This window comes from Eschrichtius robustus, chromosome 13 (assembly GCF_028021215.1).
Source record: "Eschrichtius robustus isolate mEscRob2 chromosome 13, mEscRob2.pri, whole genome shotgun sequence".
In the NCBI taxonomy this organism is placed as follows: domain Eukaryota; kingdom Metazoa; phylum Chordata; class Mammalia; order Artiodactyla; family Eschrichtiidae; genus Eschrichtius; species Eschrichtius robustus.
Genome location: NC_090836.1, coordinates 96,655,530 through 96,680,113, shown reverse-complemented (window position 1 = coordinate 96,680,113; position 24,584 = coordinate 96,655,530). Strand labels below are relative to the sequence as shown.

At 58.4% G+C, this 24,584-nt stretch overlaps 2 protein-coding genes across 5 annotated transcripts in view; one reads left to right on the top strand and one right to left on the bottom strand.

Moving 5' to 3' along the window:
- The window catches only part of TMEM184B (transmembrane protein 184B), a 49,042-nt gene extending 37,197 nt beyond the window's left edge, over window positions 1-11,845 (top strand). For 2 of the 3 annotated variants that reach the window (XM_068560893.1, XM_068560894.1), the window contains 7 exons: window positions 1,102-1,192; window positions 1,712-1,787; window positions 4,561-4,652; window positions 5,516-5,685; window positions 6,137-6,331; window positions 8,405-8,425; window positions 9,382-11,845. In XM_068560893.1, coding sequence (XP_068416994.1) covers window positions 1,102-1,192; window positions 1,712-1,787; window positions 4,561-4,652; window positions 5,516-5,685; window positions 6,137-6,331; window positions 8,405-8,425; window positions 9,382-9,623 — 887 coding nt within the window. In that variant the 3' untranslated portion in view covers window positions 9,624-11,845. The remainder of the gene's footprint in view (window positions 1-1,101; window positions 1,193-1,711; window positions 1,788-4,560; window positions 4,653-5,515; window positions 5,686-6,136; window positions 6,332-8,404; window positions 8,426-9,381) is intronic. The other variant, XM_068560895.1, reaches the window with a different exon arrangement.
- Window positions 11,846-13,530: 1,685 nt separating this feature from the next.
- MAFF (MAF bZIP transcription factor F) lies at window positions 13,531-23,093 on the bottom strand. Of its 2 annotated transcripts, none has more exons than XM_068561022.1 (3): window positions 23,015-23,093; window positions 15,912-15,977; window positions 13,531-15,339 (listed from the first exon to the last, which is right to left on the bottom strand). In XM_068561022.1, exons 1-3 carry the CDS (start codon window positions 23,030-23,032, stop codon window positions 14,881-14,883), a joined length of 543 nt encoding a protein of 180 aa, XP_068417123.1. In that variant the 5' UTR covers window positions 23,033-23,093; the 3' UTR covers window positions 13,531-14,880. The 2 variants fall into 2 exon arrangements, with proteins under 2 accessions (XP_068417123.1, XP_068417125.1); XM_068561024.1 differs by lacking the exon at window positions 23,015-23,093 and adding an exon at window positions 22,791-22,991.
- Between the last annotated feature and the right edge of the window lie 1,491 nt (window positions 23,094-24,584).

The following is a 24,584-nucleotide window of genomic DNA, read 5'->3' as shown; positions in this document are numbered from 1 at the left end:
GTGAGAGATCTTGAGCTGAGCCAGGGGGCTACACCGGGGGGCCTTGAAGGCCCTTCTGCTGCACGGGGGTTGGCCAGTCAGATGAGAAGGAGCCCGCTGGCTGCAGGGCTGCTGGTGCCTCTCCCTTGATCTTATTATCCCCTGACCCCGCCTTGACCCTCCCCTTGGCCTCACTCCTGCGCTGGACGCGTCTCCTGTTCCCCTGCCCTAGGTCCCTGATCTGCCTCCTGCATCCTCTCCTTCGTGGCGTCCTCCACTGTGCTCCTCGTCCTCCTCTCCACGGCCTGTCTCCCTGGCTCCCGACACTTCCGTGTGCTTCTAGCACCCTGCAGGCAGCAGCTTGCATTTGCTGACCCCGCGGAAGTCCTCTGACCAGGAGACCAATTACAACGTAGTGCTGTATTTGCAGCATTTACAACATACTTCTACTGTGCCCTAGGTTGCTGCTGTAAATTTTGGATCTTTGTGGGTGATGTCAAGCTGTGTCATGGTTCAGGATGAGCTGGCCCAGCTTCCTAAGACATTTGCACTATGTTTTGTGCACCTCTCATAGGTTTTGTTACAGCTTATCATGCTGTGCTCACTAAGATGCCGCTACACGCTGTTGAATGCGTAAGGGGTTCTATCTCATTCTTGCCGAGAATTTCTCCTGAGATCCCTCTGGAGAAAGTTTTATTGTTGCTTTGTCATAAAATTGTGATCTGTGACACACAAACAGAAAAGCGCATAAGGCTAATAAATAACTGTAAAGCCAAGACCCAGAACATGCACACTGCCAGCTCCTCAAGCCCCCAGCATCCCGTCCCGATCTCCCCTCCCACAGCTCCCCACACGGTCCTGGATTTGGTGGTAATCACTTTCTTGCCTTTCTTTGTGGTGTGACCAGCAGTGTGTGTGCGCATCCCTGAACAGCATGATTTAGCCGTGATTGATTTTGATTACAAATGGAGTATTCACTGCGGATTCTTATGTCCCTGAGGTTCCCTCCCTGTTGCTGCCTGTGACTGTGGTTCTTTCACTTTCGTTGCTGTTTAGAATTCCACCATCTGTTTATCCATCCTGTTGATTTGAGTGGTTTTTCTCTGGACATTGTTTTCACAGCCTTGGTCATCTATAATTTCCTGAGCCTGTGCTATGAATACCTTGGGGGGGAAAGTTCCATCATGTCAGAGATCAGAGGGAAGCCCATCGAGTGAGTATGAAGTCCCCCCAGAGCCCCCCGCACCACCCTGTTTCCTGGGCCTGACGTTCTCCGAGCTCTCCTGGCGTCAGCCGGTCACACAGACCATCTCTGCCCGTGACCTTGACCTCTCTGCCTCTCCCACACTTCCTGAGCGAGGCCATTCATTGGAACTCTTGGGAGGGCCTGTTTGGCTCTTTCTCCTTCTCTCTCTTCCTGTCCTTTCCTGTTTGCCTGTTTCTCCCTCTTGTAGTTTTTACATTCAGTGCCTTTTAAGTTGGTTTGTTATCCCAAGGGCAGTGTCGCCCTGCTCCTGCATACCCTACCGCATATGCAAATACTCTCCTTCGTCTCTCCCTGTGCTTGGCCTTGTGCTTAAAGACTGCCCAGGATCCAAGCCCCGTCCTCACCCTACCCCGCCCTACCCCAGCTTGTCTGGATCTGCAGGAGGGTGAGGGCAGCCTCCCCCAGCCCTACCTTCCTGAGTCTGGCTCTTTGCTCACCAACCCCTTCTCTGCTTGTCTCTTCCAGGTCCAGCTGTATGTATGGCACATGCTGCCTCTGGGGAAAGACTTACTCCATCGGATTTCTGCGGTTCTGCAAGCAGGTGGGTACCCCTAGCAAACTGCCCTGGTCAAGAGTTGCAGGCCAGGCACCAGGAGCCTGGGTCTGTGCCCTGGAGTAGCAGCTGCAGGGGCCGTGCTGCCCCTGGTTGACATAGTGACAAAGAGCATAGGGCCCATCTGCAGGGTTCCCATTTCCTGTGAGGCACCCCAAGCCCCAGCACCCACTCCCTGAGCTGTTAGGGATGCACCTGCATTGGTGGGGCATGCTCAGAGGGGCAGCAACAGGTGTCCCAGGAGTGCCTGATGCAGCCCTGGGCAGGAAGTAGTCCCAGACTCTTGCTCACTTTGACCAAGTTGTGGTGTGTGAGTGTCTGAGGAAGTGCATGGCGATTCTAGAATCTCAGTTTGAAAACTTCTGATCAGCTGCGGCTAGAGGCCAGGAGGGTTTCTGCATTAAAGAACATGACAGAACAGCTCTGAGCAGCCTCTGGTCCTTTCCCCCATTTCTCACTTGGCAGGCAGTCTAGCAGCTTCCAGTTTCCAGAGCTGCCCCCCCAGTGGCCTCGAGTGGCCTGGGTGGAGGCAGCGTGGTGTTGTGCGTAAGCGCGTGGGGTCTGGGTGTCTGACCATCTGAGTTTGAATTCCAGCCTCTCCTATGACTGTGTGACCTTGGATAAAGTACGAAACCTCTCTGAGCCTTGGTTTCCTCTTCTGTGAGATGAGCTTAATGATACTTACCTCAAGGGATGGTTTGAGGAACAGGTGAGGGAAAGCCCTTAACACAGCCCTGGCTCAGAGCCCGCTGTCCCTTGCTCGGGAGGAAGTCAGGCGCCACGCCCAGCTGGCATGACCTCGATTTAGTCTCCTCTGGGGCTCCACAGGGCCTGTCAGCCCGTCCAGCATCGTGCAGCGTCATCACGAGGGGAAATGAAACCCGTGGCCCATCACCGTGACCTGTGGGAGGACTGGCCTTTCTGCTCCCTTTTGGGCGGGGCCGTGCCCGCAGTGCAGACGCACCCACAAAGCACCGCCTGGATGGCCCAGTCTCCAGTTCTGCTTCCAGATCCTCCTTCCCTAGGGTGTTTCTAAATTCAAAACCTCCCCACAGGACCTGCAGGGAAGGAGTTCAAACTGTCCTGGGTTCAGGGTGGGGCCTGTCAGAGCCATTGTTTACCAGTGCCGGCCCATCTGTGACTCACTGCCTTCTTTGATGATGATGTTGTGTATCAAGTTTTGACCGGAGATCACTAGCTGGGTTGCCTTGTTGCAGATTATTCCCCAGCCCTGTGGGCTTTGATGTTCCACTGCTGCTCCTGGAAGTGGCAGGGTCAGGTAGTAAAAGGAAAGAACTGAAGAAGCCTCCTCCCCGCTTTCCCACGTGAGAGAGGACACCGCAGCTTTGTCGCCAGTGCCGGCTCCCGGGTCTGAGTCTCCGGGAGAGTTTGCCTCTCTTGCCACTTCAGCTGCTCTGTGCCTCAGTTTCCTCACCTGTACCCTGAGGATGATGACAGTACTCACGTCACGGGGCTGTCGTGAGCACCGAGTGAGCTGACCCGGGGCAGCACCAGCCTATCGGCAGGCTCGCAGGGCTCGCTTGGGACACGCTGCTGACCCTCCCTTTCCCCAGAGCGTGCCGGTCCCGCGTCCTCTAGGGGCTGGGGGGCAGGGGGGTTTTGTGGGGTTTGCTGACAGCAGCATCGCCCCTCTAGCCCCCGTCACACGCGCCTCTCCTCCTGGCAGCCGCACGGCTCAGGCCGCCCCGGGCTCCCCTGCAAACTTCGCTCGAGCCTCTTTCGGGACAGAAACTTTGGGTTCCACGGGTTACTTTCTGTGCTCCGGGGTCCTTGTCCCATTTGGAGCCACACTAGCTTAGCCTTGTTAAATGACTCCCATCTCCACAGAAGGGGCCTTGTGGCTTAGATTTATTTGGTTTCAAGAGAATGGTGCTTCTAGTGATTTTTTGGGGCACCGAGGGTACCTCTGGCGTTTACTGGTGCCTCTGTAGGGACTTGGTGGGAACCTGGCTGAGGGATTCTCTCCGAGGCAGAGGCCTCTGCTGAGTGCTCAGAAGTGGGAGACCTCCAAGGACACCCCGTGCGGTCTCGCTCCCCAGTCCCCGCACAGCGACCGCGCAACACGGGGCTGGTTACAGCCATCTACCGCGAGCAGCCACTCGGAGGCTGAGTGACCGCCCACTCGGGCTTCTGCAGCGGTAGTTGGCAAGGCCAGAATTCAGACACGTGTCGGGACTCCGGACCTCGGGCTTCAGGCTGCTTCCTATTTTGTGCTCCTGTGGGGTCATCTCCATCCCCAGTAAGACCCCAACTTGACATAAACCCTGGACCCAGGCCTAGAGCATGGGGCAGGGAGCCAGAGCCGGGGTAGACAAGGAGACCCTCACCTGCCTCTGCTCTCTGGGGCCACCTCCCTGCTGCCGCCCTTCACCAGCACTTAACCCCTTGCACTTGTCCGTTCTCTGCCCCTGGGCCGAGCTCATGCCCCTGGCGTGAGCTGCTCCCTCTGCCCGTCCCCTCGTCCCTGGCACGTTCATGGGGGCCCCTCCTCTGGTGGAATCTCTGTCTCCTGCGTCTCCACCATTCTTCCTTCACACCCTCCTGTCTTCTCACGCAGCTGCATCGCCCTGTTACTGTCTCATGTATTCTGCCTTCCCCTCCTGACAGCAGTTCCCCCAGGGGCAGGAGGTTGGGCCGCCCCCATCCCCTGGCATCCAGCCCAGGCCCAGCTGGCCAGAGGAGGTGCTTCTTCCGTGGTTTCTGTGCTTATCCTTGACTCTTGACCTTCTCTCTGCAACAGGCCACCCTGCAGTTCTGCGTGGTGAAGCCGCTCATGGCTGTCAGCACCGTGGTCCTCCAGGCCTTCGGCAAGTACCGAGACGGTGACTTTGAGTAAGCAGCGGGTCCCCGCACGGCACGTGTTGGGAGGAGTGGGCGGCCCTGCCCCCAGGCTCATGCCCTGGCCGAGGGAAGGGGGTGGCCTCAGATTGCCCCACCCCCGTGTCCATCCTCTGAGTGGAGGCCAAGCCTGACCCCGGCCTTCCTCCCGTCTGCTGCACCCCTGAATTGCGAGGCCGGAGCCTGGCAGTGGTGCCATCGCACTTGGCCCCGCCTCCGGCACCAGAGTGAACACTCAGCATCTGTCACCTTCAGGCTGCAGAGTGGTGCCGGGTGGGGGCCGGGGGGAGCAAGAAGGGACAGTGACCATCCCAGGGCAGGGGGCGAGAGGACCAGAGCCCTGAGGGTCCCATCTCGAGTCTCCTCTCCTGTGTGAATTGACGCACACACAAGACTTTAGGGGGTTAGTGAAAGTGACCACGTGTCCCACGTGGCCCTGAGCTTGCACGCACATCAGACACACTCCCTGTACCCTACACGACAGCCCCCAAGGGCCGGTGAGCAAACAGAGGCTCACAGGGGACATCACTTGGCTCAAGCGCAAAGAGCAAAGCTGAGCTTCGTGTCCCTCTGACCATCAGTCTGAGGCCCCGCCCCTGAGGACACCTGGAGTCCTCCACCATGAGCGTGGGCACCGGAGCTGCAGGTGGCAGGGCTGGCCTGTCCTGCAGGTGCTCACCCTCGCACTCCCCGCAGTGTTTGGACCGCTTTGATCACCCGTCCCCTCCCTTTGATGGCTCGGGGAGCATTTCTGAGAGCCGTGCAGAGTGCCATGTGGGCAGGGCAAAGGGGGGAAGGAGGCCCCTTGTCCCAGAGAAGGGTCAGTTCAAGCCAGAGGATGCTCCCCGTTCCCGCAGCGTCACCAGTGGCTACCTCTACGTGACCATCATCTACAACATCTCCGTCAGCCTGGCCCTCTACGCCCTCTTCCTCTTCTACTTTGCCACCCGGGAGCTGCTCAGCCCTTACAGCCCCGTCCTCAAGTTCTTCATGGTCAAGTCTGTCATCTTCCTCTCCTTCTGGCAAGGTGAGCTTCCTCCCAGCCCCTGTGAGGCTGGCCTGTGCCTCCCTGTCCCCTAAGCCTTGTCCTCTTCCTCCTGCTCACCGTCCGCAGTGCCCCGAGGGCCCAGGCGATCCTGGCCTGGAGCTCAAAGGGACCTCTGTCCACTGAGCACCTGTTGGGTGTGACGTCTGGGCCCTCAGGGGCCTTTCACAGGAGCCATGACCTTGGGTGGGACTGCTTTCTGGACAGGGGGATCCAATCCAGGTGGTGTCCAGCCAGGACCTGGGGAGTGTGGTTTCCCTGAGGCCTTGGCTTGTGTCAGCATCCCTGCCCAACAGGAGTAACCATGGACCGTGCTTCCAACCTCTCTGGAGAGTGTGGCATTTGGGGGGCTGTAAGGAGGAAGAGAGATGGGGAAGGGGGTCCAGTCTGGGGCCAGACGCCCACGCCTCCCCTTCCACACCTCCCCTTCCAGGCATGCTCCTGGCCATCCTGGAGAAGTGCGGGGCCATCCCCAAGATCCACTCGGCCCGCGTGTCGGTGGGTGAGGGCACCGTGGCTGCTGGCTACCAGGACTTCATCATCTGTGTGGAGATGTTCTTTGCAGCTCTGGCCCTGCGGCACGCCTTCACCTACAAGGTCTATGCTGACAAGAGGCTGGACGCACAAGGTATGAGCCAGGGTCTTGGAGTCGACCCCCGCAGTAGGAAGGCTCCTTCCCGGCCCCGCCCCAGGGCCCCTCCTGCCTCCCAGGGTCCTTCAGGTGTTGATGGGTCAGGTCAGGGATCCCAGGTGTAGGAAAGGGGCCACAGAGGTCCAGGCTCCCCTGTCTCCTGTCACAAGGTGTCAGGGTCAGGGACTGGTCCTGGAAGCTACACCCACCTGTCTCTTGCAGCAGATCTAGAGTATGGAGATGATATAGCACAATATCCCCATGGGAAGGTCAGGACAGAGACCCTAGAATAAACAAGTTCCTAAGGGTTCCTGACATCGAACACTGTTATCCATTTTGTCCTGTAATTCCCTTGTCTCTAAAGCTCTTTTTTTTTTTTTTTTTTAACCTGATCCCTTCTAAGAAACAGACTCAGATGGTAATAGCTTTTAACAGCTTTCTTTTTACACCTGCTAATCTTCGCTTTGTTAGAACAGCAGTTGGCAACCCCAGTTGTATATTAAGATGCCCTGGAGAGTCCTAAAAGTCCATGCTGTCCAGGCCCCACCCTCGGAGAGTCTGCATAATTGGCCTGGGTTTGGGCCTGGCAGGATGTGCTGACAGATCCCCAGGCTATTCTAACTTGCTGGCTGGAGAAGCAGGGGCTGGGGGCTACCTCTGGCTGCTGCTGGGCAGAGAGGGGATGCTCAGGGGGGAGGAGGAAGAGGAGGCTCGGGATGCCTGAACTGACTCACCCCATGTGGGTGGGGGGGGCCTGGGGAGGAGGAAGCCTCCTGGTCCAACACATCCACCCAGGGGTTTGGCTGCTGCCAGCTCCCTGCCTGTGGGGCTGAAAGCAGGACCCACTTGCCCAGGCCCACCACCTGTGCCCACCTCGGGCCCCGGGGAGCGGCGTGCTGAGCAGAGTGTAGAAGCACTGGCCTGGCCTGTGCAGGGCTCCTCGGGCCCCCACCTCTCACCCTACCTGCCGTGTTCTTTCCCTGGTTGGGAAGAGGCCATAAAATACCCGAGGCTGCTGGAAGCATGTGGACTGAATCACCCTCCAGGCCTCGTGACTCTTGGGCACCTGACACTTGCTGCCTGGGCACTCTAGGTACTTTTTCCGGTTTGGATTCTACACTTAGTGCTGGGCGCAGTAGTGGCCAGGGCTCACCGCTGCCGGCTGCCATCCCACCTGCTTCCCACCAGGCCCCCAGTTGGAAGGATCTGGCTGACACCCTCCCAGTGTTGAGGGCGATGTCCCTTCGACCTGGTCCTGACACCCTCTGCCCTTGGGAAAGTCACCCTTATGCCAGGAGTCTGAGGCCATGGCCAAGAACCCTTTCTACACCCTTAAGGTTTAACATGGTTCAAGCTGGCGCTTCTGCACTAGTGGCCCTGCAGGGGCTCTCCGCGGTTGCCTGGGCTGTCTTCCCGTCCACTGCCCCCAGACACATCCAGCTCCAGCCAGAAACAGCGTGGCCAGGCCTCCAGCTCTAGCGGGGATGCCAGCCCATCCCAGCCCAGCCCAGCCCGGCCCGGGAAAGGTGCTGCGAGCCTTTGTCCACCACTGTGCTGGTCCCCAGCCAGTTGTCCCCCCACTAACCGCAGCGCCCGGCCCCTCTCAGCCCGTCAGGGTTGGGTGCAAAGCCGTGGTGTGGTCAGTACACGTCACCTGCCCCCTCCTCCATGTCCCGTCTGTGGAGTGTTGTGAGGTTTGTAAAGCATGCAGCACAGGCTCAGCAGTTCTAGCCAAGCCTGAGGAGAAGTGGGGTGGGTGGTCCCTACTTTAGTGCGGAGGTGGAACTCCGACCAGCGTTCTGGGGGTCCACTCTTTGTCCGCCACCAGAAGAAAGCGTGAGCCCCGAAGGAGGAGTCTCCTAGGTGGACACGCCCCCCACGCCCCTGGGGGGCAGCGGGCTGCCTGGGTGCCGGCAGGGCCTGGGGCGGGGCAGGCAGGGTGTGTGGTGCGGTGCTGGCCTCGGTGGTGGGCACGAGGTGTTCACTCAGCTGTCTCTTGTCTTCTCTGTTTCTCTGGCTCCTCTCCCCCTCCCCCTGCCCCGCTTTTGCCCCGGGTTTGGCCGCGGGCAGTGCCGACATACGGCCCTTACGGTAGGTTCTGCTCTCAGTCTGCACGTCTGTCCTGCACGTCAGTCCTGGTCCCTGTCACCAGCATGTGTCTCCCAAGCTCCTTCGCTGTGTCCCCGCCTCCTCCCCCCCAGGCACCCCTGGGCGGCAGAGCCCAGAGCACTCGCCTCCAAGGGCTGCCCTCCGTAGAGCTTTCCTGTTTCCGTCCTGGTCTCTCGTTGTCCTGGAACATGCCCTGCTCTGTCTGGGGGCACGGTGCTTGTTAGTGGGGAATTGGGGAGTTTAGTTCTGTTCCGTGGCAGAGAGTGTGAAGGGGAAAAGAGCATGCAAGTTTGAGTCTGAAGACCTGGGACCAGAGTCGGGCTCACCCCTTCCATCTCGGTTTGGAGGCCTGGGCCATTTCTGCCCCCCCAGAGCCCTTGGGGATGACTTGTTAGGGAATTACGAGGAAGCACCTCAAGGCAGGTGGCCCCTGCCCTGTCAGAGCGAAGATGTCTGCTCCGTTGTGGGTCCAGGCCCCTGTCGGCCTGTCCTGATGGAGCGGGTCCCTGGTCCACTCCCCAGAGTGAAGGGGGGCACCCGCAGGCGAGAGGGGCATGGGCCAGCGCCCATGGAGCCTGGGCCCCCTCCCCTCCACTCCGTCTTCAGTTGGCGCGGAGCTCGTCTTGGCCTCCCCAGGGCGCTCGGGCTCACGCCTGCAGCATGCCAATCTCCACCCCAGCTCCCTTCCCACCTGCCAGACTTTCCCAAGTGGCTGTTTACGTTTTCCCCGGGGGTGCGCTCCACTCTGCACCCCGCCAAAGGAGCCATTTCTTTGCTTGTCCCTTCTCATGTCCGGGACCCCATTCTCTGTCCCAGGAGGGGTTGGTTAGATGACACAGCCTTGGGGCAGGGGGTTCGGTCCCGGGACCAGGGGCAGGGGGCCAGGCTGCCTTGCCCTCCGCTGCCCGGGCCCCTCACCCCCGCCTCCTGCCCTGTAGGCCGCTGCGCCCCCATGAAGAGCATCTCCAGCAGCCTCAAGGAGACCATGAACCCGCACGACATCGTGCAGGACGCCATCCACAACTTCTCGCCCGCCTACCAGCAGTACACGCAGCAGTCCACCCTGGAGCCTGGGCCCACCTGGCGCGGGGGTGCCCACGGCCTCTCGCGCTCCCACAGCCTCACTGGCGCCCGGGACAACGAGAAGACTCTCCTGCTGAGCTCTGATGACGAGTTCTAGGTGCGGCTGCTGGCGGGGAAGGGCTGGGACCTTGGCCAGGGCAGGGTGTGCCCCTCCTCCAGCCTCACGTCCAGGCTGGGAGGCAGGCTGGCTCAGCTTCGGCAGTGCTCTTTAATTTATTGGACCAGAAACACATATCGCTTCAAGAGGAACAGCCAGATGCTGTCTGCCCAGAGGATGGCCCAGGCTCACCCAGGGGCCTTCAGGAATATTTATACAAGGCCAAGGCTCTACTGCCTGGACGACGGGCAGAGGACAGTGGGAGCGACTCCCATGCCCCTGCGGCTCGTCCTTTGGCGGCAGCATGTTGGGACCAGCCGTGCCCAGGCCCAGACGCTTGTGTTGTGGACCAGCGGCTGCAGCCTTCTCAGCCCCTCCCCCACAAGACGTACAGCCCCTCCCCCAAACACCGTGCAATACTCTGACCCGGGCTCTCCCTCCCGCCTGCTCCCTCCCCTGTCCCCTTGTCTGATGCTAGGTTAGCCTCCCCCTGGGCAGGAGGAGGGAGGAGGGAACACGGATGCTCTCTGTGGACCTTCCTCCTGACCCAGGCCTAACTGGCATGCTGCAGGGATCAGAGCCAGACACCAAGAGCCACGGGTCCCACCTCAGAAGGGTGCTCAGGCGCATCTGGGCTCCTGAGTGTCCTCTCTGCGGCTGCACCTTCTGCCTGCCTCATGCCCCTTCCTCCTGGCCTGCTGAAGACAGCCAGCCGCCCACACTGCCCTCCCACTTGCGGTCTTTCCTCTTGAGAGCATTTTGGGTAGAGCCCTTGCTTCCCAGCTACTCAAAGGGTCAGGGGTTCCCACCCCTCCTTCCCAGGCTGAGCAGTCAGCACCTCTGCTGGATCCTGGTCTCTCTCCCTGGGGCTGCTCCCTCCTGTTTCCTGGGGAGGGTCTGGTCTCCGCATTTCAGACCAGCTTCCAGCTTCCGGAGGAGCACAGTCCTCCGGGAGGGAGGAGGGAGGGATGGGGCATGTGGCGGGGAGCCAGGAGATGGGGGACTCCTCTCTCTGGCCCCGTATCCGAACAGGGCCTGGTGTCCTGCCTCGTCTGGCCCCAAGGCCCATCTCTTCTGTGCCTTAGTCACATATGAAAGCTCCCCCTCACTAGGCCCTCAGCCTGTCCCAGACACTCCCTGGGGGCCCCCTGTTAAGCTGCTGGCGCTCAGAGGATCCTGCAGTGCTGGGCCAAGTGCCCTTGGACAGGCCTCAGGGGTGGCCAGGACCACCAGTCCCCTCCCCCTCCCCCACCTCCATGCCCATATCATGGAGCCTCCTGGGGCCAGAGCCCCCAGGCAGGCCGGGCTTACACCGGCCACTGTCTTCGGAAGAGCCTTGTGATGGGACACAATGCACGTTCATACAGGCAGAGTGTTCTGTCACTTGAAACCCAGAGAGCACATGGGTTTGGGCTGCAACAGCCTGGAGGAGGGGGCAGAGTGGGGGAGGAGGGCCCTGTCCTGTGGGAGCAGAACTTCGCTGTGGCATCTCTCCTTCTGGCCACTCTTGGACTGAACTGTACCGAGGTCGGGAGGGGGGTTCCATCACAGTAGTCTTCCCCGGCCTCCTTCAGTGACCAAGCCAGCCCTGCAGGTGGGGGCGCACAGAGGCCTGCATGTCTGGTACCGGAGGCCAGCTCTCGGGCCCCTGGTGGGCCTGGCCAGTGGTGGCAGGCTATGCAGGAGGCAGCAGGTCGGTGCAGGCCGTCCCAGGAGGACCTCTATCCGCCCCCACCATCTGCTCTCATGAATCTGTTTCTCTGATTCTCCTTCCAGGCCAAAGTGTGCTGCTGACTCCCTGCCCCACTGGTCTTTGCCTACCCTGCTACCTGCCCACTGGCATGGTGGATGCGGGGCTCCGTGGCAGGGAGCTAGCAGCCCCTGGGGGGATGGGGGCTGGGAACGTGTGCCCGACCACTCCACCCCTCCTTCCTAGGATGTGTGATCTGTCTTGTCTTTTTATTTTTTATTTTTTTGTTAATTTTTTTCCCCAATAGAGTAGCTCTTTGTACATAAAAAATACTTGAAAAATTAATTGTATGATGTATGAGAAGACCAGAGTCCCCTAGTTTTGTATCTCGTGTATGACTGCCATGAGTACCACCAGAAAGCCGCTCTATTTTGGTCTCTGTGACATTTTAAATGCGTGACAGAAGTGAGCAAATACAGTGAGAAAGAAATATATATATGAGATAATATAGATTGTATTGAAATCTCCTCTGCCTGTGGGTAAGGCTTTTTCCTTCCTCTTTCTCGGCTCCCTTGTATGTGTTTGGGGGTGGGTTTAGTGGTTGTGGACAAGGGTGTCCTAGGAAACCCCCTTCCTTCCCGGTGTAGGTGTAGGTGATGGGGGGATTCCCATTGCCAGAGACTGAAGTTGGGGTCCAGGCCCCTGTTGGACAAAGTGTCTCCCCCTCCCCCGGCCAGTGGGACATGGTGGCAGCCTTGGTCACTAGGGGTCCACCCTCCGCAACACCCCACAGGGCTGGCGTGCACAGTGGGTTGATACCTCGTACCCAGTTTTGGTCAACCAGATGGAGGGGGCCTGTACTCTGGCAGCCCCATTCCTGCAGGTGTCGCCCAGGGGTTGGAAGAGATTTCCCGGGGTCCTCATGCCTCCCAGCCTATCTTCCTGCCTCCCTGGGCCCAACCTCCACCCTCCACCCTCCACCCTCCACCCTGGGACCGGAGGCGCCTTCCCCCAGCGGCAAGGAGGCCTGGAGCAGGGCCTGTGGGGCAGTGGGCACGCGCCAGACACCTGGCACCTTCCTACCACCGCCGCATGCCTTCCTGGGGCCTGGCCTGGCTGACGGGGGCGCTCAGGAATGCAGCGTGGGTGGGGGCAATTCCCAGCCCAGCCAACCTCCACTCGTCCCCCCGACAGCTTCCTGCTGCCCTTTCTGCAGGCCTGAGCTCAGCGTCTCCGGATCAGGATCCTGGGCCCCAACCTGTGAGGGGAGAAAGGCTTGTGGACCAACCCAAACCATGTGGTTTGGCCCTTGCCCAGCTTTCATATCCTGCACCTTCGACAGGAGCATCCTTCTCCCAGCCCCGCCATCCCTCCATACCCAGCCACACAGAAATCCTCCTCACCACCGTCAGGTGCGCTGGGGTAAACTCACTCTGCGTGTTAAATCTTGCAGCCCCTCAGGTTCCCAGTGCTTGTCACACCTACGCCCTTAGAGTACTTTAGTTGTACAGATGGGTAAACCGAGGCTGCAAGAAGCGAAATAAGTCATCAAAGGTCATACAGCTAGAGAAAAACACACCTCAATTTCCCTGACCCACAGACCACAGAACACCCCACTGGGTGTCCCAGAAGGGCTAGCAGATTGGGTTGAATTACAGGGAGTTTGGGGCCTAGGATGAGACACAGGGTTGTGCTTTAGGCCTGCAGGCGGGGGTTGAGGAAGCCACTTCTCTCCCTGATTCTCTGTGCCTTCTGGAACACGAGGAGAATATTTTTTACTTGGCTGTAGAAAATCAGACCTCAACGTGAAAGGCTGGAAAGATTACTCTTCAATCGGGGAATTTTCCTCCCTGGGCGGGACTGTTTATCTGCTGCAGGGATGCCCAGGGAATTTAACCAGCCATATCATTGTCCTCCTGGCTTTGCCTTCCCCAGGGAAGCTCCTTGGCCCCAGGCAACCAGATGGAAGGACAGATGTTTGGGCACCGCCCTGCCAGTTCCACCTCCACCTCACCCACCCCCGCACCAAGCCTGGGTGCAAGAGCTAGTGATGGGGCACAATTCCTTCATCTGCAAATTGGGGCTAACCTTCCCACCCAGCAGAGGGGCCTGCCTGGGGTTGAAAGCAGAACCCCCTCTTGGGCCCCTCATTCAGAATCCCCCCCCCAAAAAAAACATAGACCAGGACATACACTTACAAACTGTGGAAAAAAAGAACTTGACTTTATTCAGAAAGTCTACAAAATACAGGATGCGGATAACTCGCTTACTGTAAGTCAGAAAAATAAATAAATTCCGGGGGCCAGGCAATTTTTTTTAAAAAACATTTTTTGGTTGTTTTTGCCATCCGGCTTCTCCTAAATATAAGATAAAATGTGATTTATTTGCAGATATAAAATATAAAGTCCAGCTCAGGGCCACACACCACTTTTCCCAGGCAGTGGGCGCTGGGCTCTGGCTGGGGAGAATAACTTAGATTCGTGCAATAAATAAACAGCAGGGAGGAGCAGCTGTATAGTTGGGGGGGGGGGGGCGGGGGAAGGCTCGGGCCGGGCTTCCCAGGAGAATGGCGATCAATGGCAGTGGTCAGCCCCCATCCCACAGGGTGGACAGGTGGGACCCTTCCCTTTAAGGACCCCTATCCCAGGCTGCAGAAACATAGGATCTGTCTTCTCATCTCCCCACCGCCACAGTGGTCACCTCCTTGGTCCCCTTTCTCTTTGGCTGGCCAGCTCCCTGGCTTCAGGGAGAGCCCAGGGTTGAGCCTGGCCAGCTCCTTCCCTCTCTTCCATCTGCATCACCTTCTCTCTCCCTCTACTTCTCTTCACCTGACTCACAGAGAGCCATCTGTGAGAGAGCCACGGAGGCCCTTTCACCACCTGTTCAGGCCCTGGCCGCTGTCCCCCTGACAACCACGGCTGGAATCTCAGGGCAGCAGTGGGAAGACAGGGTTCCAGCTCAACCACTAAGCATATGTGGCCTTGGGCACGTCCGATAGAGGCCTGTTTTATCCTCTGTTAAGTGGGCTTCACTAGGTGATTTCCAATGAGTCTTCCAGCTTTGGAAGGCCAGGCATCTGGGTGCAAGGCGGAGGCGGGAGCATCAGCTTCCCAGCTAGACAGCCCCACAAGACCCATACCGGGCCAAGCCTAGTCCTGTATCCCTGGCGGGCGGGGAGGGGCTGATGGCACAAGCTGAGCAGTTACAAAATGAGGGGTGGCCGTCTTCCCCTCGATGGCCCTTCTCTAATCCGCTCTGTATCCCCTCCTCCCAAACTAAGAAGGCTGAATTTTCTACCAGAGGAAACCCCAGACCCCGACCCCACCCTACCTCCTATCTCATCACCGTTGCCCCTCCCACGGCCATTAGGTCCCAGTTGCAGGGGCCGCAGGAGGAAGACAGGCTCTGGGGAGGGAACGTGTGTGTTCATCACGGGGGCTGGTGGCTGCAGAGAAATGGCACTTGGAAACAGAGACTGCGCTTAGGCACTTAGGGAAGGCAGCTGGGGTCGGAGGGGCTGTGGTTTGGAGAATGGGCGTGGGCGGAGCGAGCGGGGCTCGGCGGCCACTAGGAGCAGGCGGCGGGGGCGGGGCCGGGGGCGGGCCCAGGTCCGGGGGCGGGGCCCGGGCTCGGGGCGGACTTGACGATGGTGATGACGCTGGCCGGAGCCACCAGCGCGGCGGGCCCGCGGGCGGCGGCCACGGAGCGGGCGAAGCCCTGCAGCGCCTCGCACTTGCCGCGCAGCGCGTCGAGCTCCAAGCGCATGGCGGCGTTCTCGCGCGCCAGCTTGTCCACCTCGCGCTCCAGCTCCGACTTCTGCTTCTGCAGCTCCTCTTTCTGGCACACGCGCTTCACGCGGCAGCTGGCTGCGTAGCCGCGGTTCTTGAGTGTGCGGCGCCGCTGCTTGAGCCGCGTCACCTCCTCGGCTGAGAGCCCGCGCAGGTGCCGGTTCAGCTCGCGCACCGACAGCCCCATCAGCGCCTCGTCGGACAGGTGCGGCGTATTCTCGCTCAGCTCGCGCTTGATCTGCGGGCAGCAGGTCGGGCGCATGGGGAAACAGGCCCAGGGTCACACTCCAACCTGCGGGCCCAGAGCTCTGGACCTGGCGCGCAGCAGGTGCTGGGGACGGCTCCCCTTCCACCGCTAGTGTTCCCCCTTCACCGCCAGGGGCACTGAGGTGGTGGCTGGACCTGCTCCAAGACTCGGAAGGGGAGCAGTAATCCCGAAAGGGGAAACCGGGCCAAACCGGGATCTGAACACAAAAGGAGCCACCCCAGAGCTCAGCCCGGATTCTAACCCAGCGACGGGGCCTGGACTCAGCTGGAGAAACCCAGGAAAGCACCTTTGAAGTCCTACAGCCCAGGGGACGTTGTTCCGATGGGGAAGCAGGTCCAGAGAGGGAAGTGACCTGCCTCGGGGCACACAGCCTATGGCCAGCCTAGGTACACAGCCTAAGCCCTTTCAGTGGCTTCATGAATGCCTGATGCCTGCTGAGCCACTCTTGGGGATTCCAGGAACTGAAGGGGAAGTTGGGATGGGAGCTCAGCGGGGGCAGGGAGGGAGAGGAGGACCAGAGACAACAAGGGCTGCCTTCTCACCTTCAGGGCTTTGCTGGATAAGGGATCCACAGACATGTTTGCAGAAGGTGCCCTCTGGGCTGAGACCTAGGGGAGACAGGAGGCCAAGGTCAGTTTTTTTTCCCACTTGGAATAAAACCCAACCACACTACCTTGGCATTCAAGGCCCCTGCTGTCTTAGAACTCATCTCATACCACTTTCCTCTGCCCCAGTGGTCCAGCCACAGTGGCCTCACTGAGTGGTTCATTCCAGCCTCAGGGCCTTTGCTGTTCTCTTTACTGTTCTCTTCCCTGTTATCTCCCCATAGGCTCCTCATCATTTAGGTCTCTGCTCAGTGCCACCTCTTCAAAGAGGTCTAACTATCCAGCTAAACCACTCCTTGTGCCATATCACATAACCCCATTTACTAACTCACAGGCACCCCAGACTCATTTCCCACTACTGCCCGCCTCCATTCTGCACTCCAGCCACAAGGAATTTTTTTAAAAAATATTTATTTATTTACTTTATTCATTTGGTTGTGCTGGGTCTTAGTTGTGGCAGGCAGGCTCCTTAGTTGCGGCACGTGGGCTCCTTAGTTGTGGCATGCATGTGGGATCTAGTTCCATGACCAGGGATCGAACTGGGCCCCTTGCATTGGGAGCACGGAGTCTTAACCACTGCGCCACTAGGAAAGTCCCAGAATTGCTTTCACTTCCTCTCACCCTATGCTTTCTTGCGTTTGGGCCACCCCAAACCTTGTGACACTTCTCCCCCCACCCCCACTTCATCTGGCAGACTCCTACTATTCAGCCTTCTGCCCTGGACGTAGACATCTCCTCCTCCAGGAAGCCCTTCCAGGCTCCTAGGACTTGTTCAACACCGCCCACCCCAGCAGTTCTCCCCTATGTTGTAATGGTCTGTTTCCTTGACTCCCTACCAGACAGGGAGCTCCACAGGCAAGAGCCAGGCCCAGGCAGCTTTGGGTGCTGAGGCTGCCAGCACAGGGGCTGGCAGGGAGCAGGCACCGGTGAAGTGTGGATGGGTCTATGACACTGTCCATCACCCAGCTTGTCAGAGTCTGAACCAAGTGCCAAGCCCAAGCCCTGCTGAATACCATCGAGAGACAAACCTCCTGGCCCTACCTCCAATTCTTCCTCCTTTCCATCTGCCTCCTGGCTTCTGCATGGCAGGGATGGTACACAGACGCCAGGAGGATGGGAAGGGAGCAGAAGGGATTCTATCCTCATGACTGGCTCCCAGGTGGGGTATGGGAAACAAGGAGAGGAACACGGGATTAAGGGTAAAGCCTGGGTTTGAGTCCCATCTCTCTTTTCTCCAGGCTGTGTGACCGTGGGCAAGCCACTCCACCTCTCTGGGTCTCCACTTTCCCATCTGTAGGATGCAAACAATACCTGCCTCGCAGGGTTTTGGTGGAACTAAGTGGTACAAACTGGAGAGGTCAGTGAGCACCTGGGTGGTTATTAGAATTAATGAGTCTGTCCAGGAGGGGTTGGGCCTGTAGCAATTCCTGGGACCTCGCTTTGATTTGGCAGCTCCTGGCTGGCCAGAGTCACACAGGAAAGGTCCTGAGAGACCGTCTGGCCCCTGCCTCCTCACTTCACCCGAGGGGAGGTGGAGACAAGAGAGGGGCATCTCTTGCCTGAAGTCACACAGCAGGTGAATGGCTGCCTCCCCCCAAATCAGGAGGAATTCTGAACACCTGTAAAGGCCCCAGGACTGAATCCTGATCCCTTTCACACCATCATCACCCCAGTTCTCCCAACAACCCTGTGAGGCCAGAGATGTCAATAGAGTAGTCCAGGGTCACACAGCTAACAGGGGGTGGATCCTGGGACTGAGGCCACATTGAGCCAAGCGTCTCCTCCCAGTGTGGCCCTTACAGGGCACCCTCTCTGGGCCCTGTTTCCCCACCCCTGTGAAGCGGAGGACTCGCCAGTCTCCAAGGCTGCCCAGCTCTGATGTGCCAGGGTTTGTATTGGGTCTGCTAGGGATATGCAAATGACATACAGATATCCAGGCCCCCTGGCCAGCTGTTCAGGGAGCTGGGGTGTTAGGTGACACCCAGGCAGTCTGGGCTACACGGAGAGCCTAATGGGAGAGGGGAAGCCTCTCCTGACATAGGTTAACTAAGAGCCTGCTAGGTGCTGAGCGCTGGGTGCTATGGCTGATGCAGAACTTGGGAGGCATGTCCCCTCGTATAAGTCATTTTTCCTCTGTGGACCTTGGCTTCCTCACTTACAAAGTGGGGACAATCATCATAGTATTAGCGTGTAAAATACAAGAGGCTTAGACAAGATCAGAAGTGGCAGATGGTTGGTTTATCTCACCATCACCCCTCCCTCCACTCCAAACACAGACATCAGTAATCAATCACAGCACTTTTTCCCACTGAGGTTGGACACAGCCCCCGAATCTTTCTCAGCACAGCACAGTTTTCCACTGAGCTTGGACACAACCTCAGAATCCTCGTCAACACAGCCCTCCAGATTAGGCCCAAGAGGAAACTGTTGGCCATCCGCTCTTCTATCTAATGGCTGAAGGACCCACCCCCTCTGCTGGCTGTGATTCTAAGTACTTTGGGGCCCTAGGGAAGCTTTGAACCTGTTCTTCCCTCCTTTCATCTTTCTCCTCCTGTCCTAGCCTCAGCAGCCTCAAGCACATGCTGGATGTCAGCTGAGGCACCTATGTTTGCGCAGGAATGTCCTAGCTCAGCAAAGTCAGGCAATCACAGGGGAAGTCACAAGAAGGGGGACCTTTCTGATAACCTCAGGCTTTCAGCCTCCAACTTCAGGCCAGAGGCTGCTGGGCTATCAGCCAAGGGGCCGGGGTCCTCCACCAGGCTGCCTCAGCCAGTCCGGTAGACCTGGGACCTGAGACAGCAGCTGATCCAACCTCCTTGTTCTGTAACTGAAGCAACCGGGCAGCTGTTTGGTGGCAGTGGTGGGCTGGAACCCAGGAGTACCGACCCCCAGCTCAGGGCTCTTTCTTCAAGTGCCAGCCACCGCACTTCCCCCACGCCCCCACCCCTGTTTCTTCCCTTTTTCTTCTTGAGGCCGGCAGAGCTGACCTCAGGGGTCTGCAGGTTCCTAACGTTCCCTGGGAGGCACGGAGAATGAAGTTACTCTTGGGGGATTGACAGCTGCCCTGCCCAGTCAGCAGCCACATCCCCTGCCCCCTGGTAGACGGCCCACCCGCTGGCATGGGCTCCTCGCTGACTGCTGAGCCATTTTGCTTCCTCTGTGAGGACAGAGGGAAAAAATGTGTTTTCCTGGGCCTTGGCAGCCAGCACTGGTGGAGCCTCCTCCCTGCTGGAAGGGGAGCAAAGCTGGGAGAACCCAGCTGGGAAGTAGGAGCCTGGGGGTCCAGCTCAGTTTCTACCACCTGCTCACACTCGCTGTGTGACTTCAGGTACGCCACTCCCTCTCTCTGGGCCCAACACGCCAAACCACCAAGCCTAAGGTTCCTCCTAGCACTGACAGTCTCAGAGTTTAGAGTGTCAGATTCTGGCCCAGAATGGAGCTCCAAGACCACCAGCGGAGTAGAGGCCCTGGAGGAAGGGAAAGGAAATCAGGGAAGGCTTCCTGGGGGCAGGGGCATGAGAACACAAACTCAGACTATCAGCCTCAACCCTCCCTCTGCTCCACTTGCATAGCCAGGGACCACTTCCTCTTTCAGCTGAACCATGACCAAAGCCACCTCCTCACTGGCCTCTAGTCGTGCCTGCCTCCACCTCTGACCCCACCATCTATCCTCCCCCAAGAGCTGTCAGAGGGAGCATTACTGACACAAACTTATAACCTGATCATGTTCGGCCCATTTCAAAACCCTAGGATGCCAGCCTCCCTTCCAGCCTTTCGGGCCTCCACTATGTTCTCTCCCCACTCTCTTCCAGGATCCTCAGGCTGACAACAAATGAATGAGCGCCCAGTAAACTCTACCATCTCTGCACTTTTCCCAGAGGGTCACATGGCGTGTGTGTGTGGGGTGGGGTGGGGGGAGGATGTCACCTGGACCCTGAAGTATCTGCTCGCTTTGGGGAAACTGCTTCAAGAATCCTACAGCCCATGCCCAGGCTTCTTGCTTCCCTGGGGTTCCCAGGCCTTTTTCTCTAAGTGTTGTGGAGTTCTACCAGAATACTGACACAGTGCTCATTCATTCATTCACTCAGCAAACACCCAAGAAGCACCTACCCTGTAGGTGCCAGGCTCAGTGCTGGGCTTCCTTAGACCCAAAGTTGAATCAAAGCCCCTGCCCTCAAGGCATTCGTAGATGATCATCACTTGATCTGACAACCTGGCTGACTGGTCACCTCCTCAGGGAAGCCTTCCTTGATTGCCCTGGCTAAGTCAGAGCTCTGTTATATACTTCCTAACCACAGTGACTTCCCCCTCATACCACCCATCTCAGCTGTGGTTTTGCATTTAGGTTAGTGGCTCTTCCTTCAACTTTGTCTCCCTTCCTTGACTGTAAGCTCCCAGAGGGCAGGCTTTGGATCTGATTTGTTCACCATGTTATCCCCAGCATCTAGGCCTTGATGGGCTCCATGGCAATGCAGGCTAAAAGTGTTAGGACTGAGGGAGGCACAGAGGCCAAGGGAGCCGACATTGGGTCCTGGGCCCTACTGAAGGCCCAGGGGTGGTTCCATGGGAGGTTAAACCTCTCAGTACTAGCTTTCCATCTATGACTGAGTCAACCAGCCACTCCCTCTTGCCCCCCACCCCCCCTGGTCCCTAGCCCTACGCAGGGATGTTTCTTGCCCAGCTTTGAGGATGGGCCTGCTTGATTCCTGTGCTCCTGGCGGCCGCCTCTCTTACTTGGACCCCACATACTTCTGGACACCCTTGGCCTCAGCCTGGGGCGGTCGGCTCTGCTTTCTCTCCCACAGTTCCCCTGGAAATTAGGCTGTGTGTGCAAGATGCCGTACCTCTCCCATTCTACCCCCATCCTACCACCTTGGATGTTACCTAGTTCCTGTTGCAGATGGGGACACAGAAGTTCCCAGCTGTGGTAGCTGCTCAAAGATTCAAAGTTAAAAGTTTATCTGATCGGACTTCCCTGGTGGCTCAGTGGTTAAGAATCCGCCTGCCAATGCAGGGGACACGGGTTTGATTCCTGGTCCGGGAAGATCCCACATACCGCGGAGCAACTAAGCCCGTGCACCACAACTACTGAGCCTGCACTCTAGAGCCTGGGAGCCACAACTACTGAGCCCGTGCGCCTTGAGCCTGTGCTCCACAACAAGAGAAGCCACCGCAATGAGAAGCCCACGCATGGCAACAAAGAGCAGCCCCCGCTCTCTGCAACTAGAGAAAGCGCTCATGCAGCAACGAAGACCCAATGCAGCCAAAAATAAATAAATAAAGTAAATTTATTTTTAAAAATGGTTATCTCATCAAGCTCAATGCCCTCCTCCCAACCCCCATGATTCTGTAGCCTTGTGGGTGGGAGGACAGGGAGGGCAGAATAGGACCAAGGCATCCCTAAACCCCAGCCCACCCCTCAGCCTCCCTCAGCAGGGGGCTGATGGGTGAGGGGGCGGGGCGAGGTTGGGGGCCCCACCCCTCTCGCATTAACCGCTCATGCACCAAGTCCAGCAGGCCCACTGCTTGTTTTCCATGCCTGGCCCAGGCCCTCAACTGTTATCTCCTCAGGTCCGGTCATCCATAGGTCTGTCTGACTAGTCCCACCTGTGAACTGAAACCACCAGGAGGGCAGAAACCAGCTCCACCCCAACCTTGGGTTCTCACCCTCCCTGACCCAGCAGGTACAACCTCTAGAACCCAGACCAGCCAGAGGAAGCCTGGTATCCCTTCCTACTTCCGACTTTTGCCGTGGGTTTTTCTGGCCCTTCCTGCTTCTCCTGAGAATGAAGGGTTGGGCAACCCTGGGGATGAAGGAGAGTCCTGAGGGGAGAGTCTTGTCTTCCCCCAGCTAGCCAGAAAACTTGGGGACAAGGACCTGGACGCCAGCCTACTTTGTTGCCAGACCCACTAGGGTGCTGGGGCCAGGGGTGGCCCCCTCACCTCGTCGCGCAGAAGAGCCCGGTGGGATCTTTGATATTTCGCCCCACCCTGTGGCTGAAGGCGCCGGCTCTGGGCGGGGGACAAACACCGCGGGTCACATGGCTGCGGTCCTGGGAAACTCCGGGGAGAGCAAGGGCCTGAACGCCGCCGGCTGGTGGAGAGCAGACAACCCGGGAGAGAACTCCCGGACCCCTTGTGACTATGGACTGGGCCGCTTCTCTAGCTGCGTCCCTATTCCGTGTTTATTCCTGTGGTCACTCTCTCTCCGAGGAACGCTCCGCTGGTACACAGGCGCCAGGGTCCTTATCCTCCTGGGAGCGCGCGGACACACACACACACACACACACACACACACACACACACACACACACACACACTCCCCAAGGTACACGGCGCAAGCACGCACCTGACGGCATACCCAGGAAGGTGGCCAGGGAACACACACGCACGCCCGCCCTCGGACGTAAACAAACCGCGCACGCACGGCCCGCGGGCACCGGTCCAGGGACTGTTCTCACCGAGTCACGTACTTTCACACACCGCTCCCGGCCCCGCCTGGGCGGACGCTGACGCTCGCCAGCCCGCGCTGCCCCTTCCTGCCCGGCTTCGCCGCCTCTCGGCCCGCGCCCCCAAAATGGGGCCCATAACCCCCGCACCCCGCCAAGCTTGCTTCGGCCGCGTCTCGGCCCCGCCGGACCTCTGCCCTTCCCCCCCCACCCCAACTCCCCAAGCCAGCCGTCCCGGCGAGGGATCCACGGGAGCACCGACTGAGTGAGCGCCGGCGCCCTGCCCCAGGCACGTTCCCGGGGTGCGGAGACCCTGCCGCCTCCGGGTCCCGCGCGCCCGTCCCGGTCCAGGACCAGCGACCCTCACCCGCCTCTCGGCCTGCTTCGCCTGGCGTCCCTGGCACTCGCGGGTCCCGCTGCCTTCCGAGCTGCTGTCCCGGCCCGCGCCCTGGTCAGTCTCCCCTCCGGTCCCGACCGCGGGTCGCTCCGAGCCCGGCTCCCGGGAGCGACGCGCCGAGTTTTGTTGTGGGGCGGGAAGCGCAGGGGGCCGCGCGGAGTTGTAAGGCGAGCTTCCCGGAATTACTCACTCACAGGATTCCTTTCATTCATAAAACTCAGTCATGCGGTGACGTCACCTCCCCGGCCGCCCCCCGGCCCCGGAGAGTCCTCCCAGCTCCTCAGCCCCGCCCCCTGCCAACTCCGCCCCGGAAGACCCCTCCCACACCCAGGCCCCGCCCCCGGGATTTTCAATGCCAGCTAGAGCGCTGGCTAGGGGCATTCACGTGACACCTCACTAGAGCCGCTCGGATGAAGGTGTCATTTGTCTCATTTTACAGTCGACAGTCCTGAGCCGCCTCCTTTCGACCTACACCCTCTGCCTTGATGATCTCATCTAGTCTCGTGGTTTTAAATGCCATCTGTAGGCTCAGGAGCTCCAAATTTGTATTTCCAGAGGGAACAGCTTCTCTTGAGTTTCAGACTGTATCCAACTGCCCACTCAACGCCTCCACGTGGGTACCAGATGGGGCCTGCATACCCTGCACGGCCAAAATCCAACTCCGGAGCATCAACCCTACCTCAGCAACCCACACCTCCAGTCTCTCCCACATCAGCTGTTCAAGCCCAGACCTAGGAGCCTTGCTCCATCCCTTTCTCCTTCCTCTTCACTTCATGAGTCAGGCTGGCTCCACCTCCAACACTACCCTGCATCTGACCACTTCTGGCCAACCCCAGTCCTACCACCTGATCCAGGGACCATCAACTTGCCTGGACAATGGCCGAGGGCTCCTGATAACTTCCTTACTTTGCCCCTAAAGGCTTTCTTCGCACACCAATGTTCTCGAAACAAAGATCAGATTGTTTCACACTCTCCCACCCTCTGGCTTAACGCCCTCAAAGGTTTCCCTTTGCATTTAGAATGTAAACTGTACTCCTCTCTTCGGCGTACAGGGCCCTAAGCCATCTGGCCTCTACCCAGCGCTGCAGCCTGACCTCCCGTCACTCTCCCCTCACCACTACTCTTCAGCCACACTGCCCTTCTTACTGTTCCTCAAACACACCAAGCTCATTCCTGCCACAGGTCCTTTGCACTTGCTGTTTCCTCTTCTGTTCACTGCCTGGCTCTTTCTCATCTTTCAGGTCAGCTCAGATGTCCCTGCCTCAGAGAGGTCTTTCCTGAGAGCCCTGGCTAAAGGAGCCCCCACCTCTGAAATTTGTTTTTATATTACCTTAATATTCCCATAGGGTATTATCTTGCTTATGTATTTGCTTATTATTCAGTGTCTGTCTTCAACCAGAATGTAAGTTTCATGAAGGTAGAACCTTGTCTATCTTGCTGACCACTTCACGTCCTGTACCTAGAGCAGTGCTCTGTACATAGTAAGCCCTCAATAAACACATGTTGAGGAAATAAATGAGTGAAGGCTCAGAGAGGTAAAGTGACTTTCCAAAGTCACCCAGCCAGGAAGTATAAGAACTGGAGTTTGAATCCAGACCTAACTAATTCCTGATCCAGACGTTTGGGGCTCTGCCCAGCTGGGTGGGGCCCAGCATAAATGTAGGGATGTATTCAGGGCCTGGAGCTCCACCCAAAAGAGGCGGCTTTGGGGGCAAAATGGGAGAGTGTCCCAGTTCCTTCTTTTCTTTGCTCATGGTGTTTCCA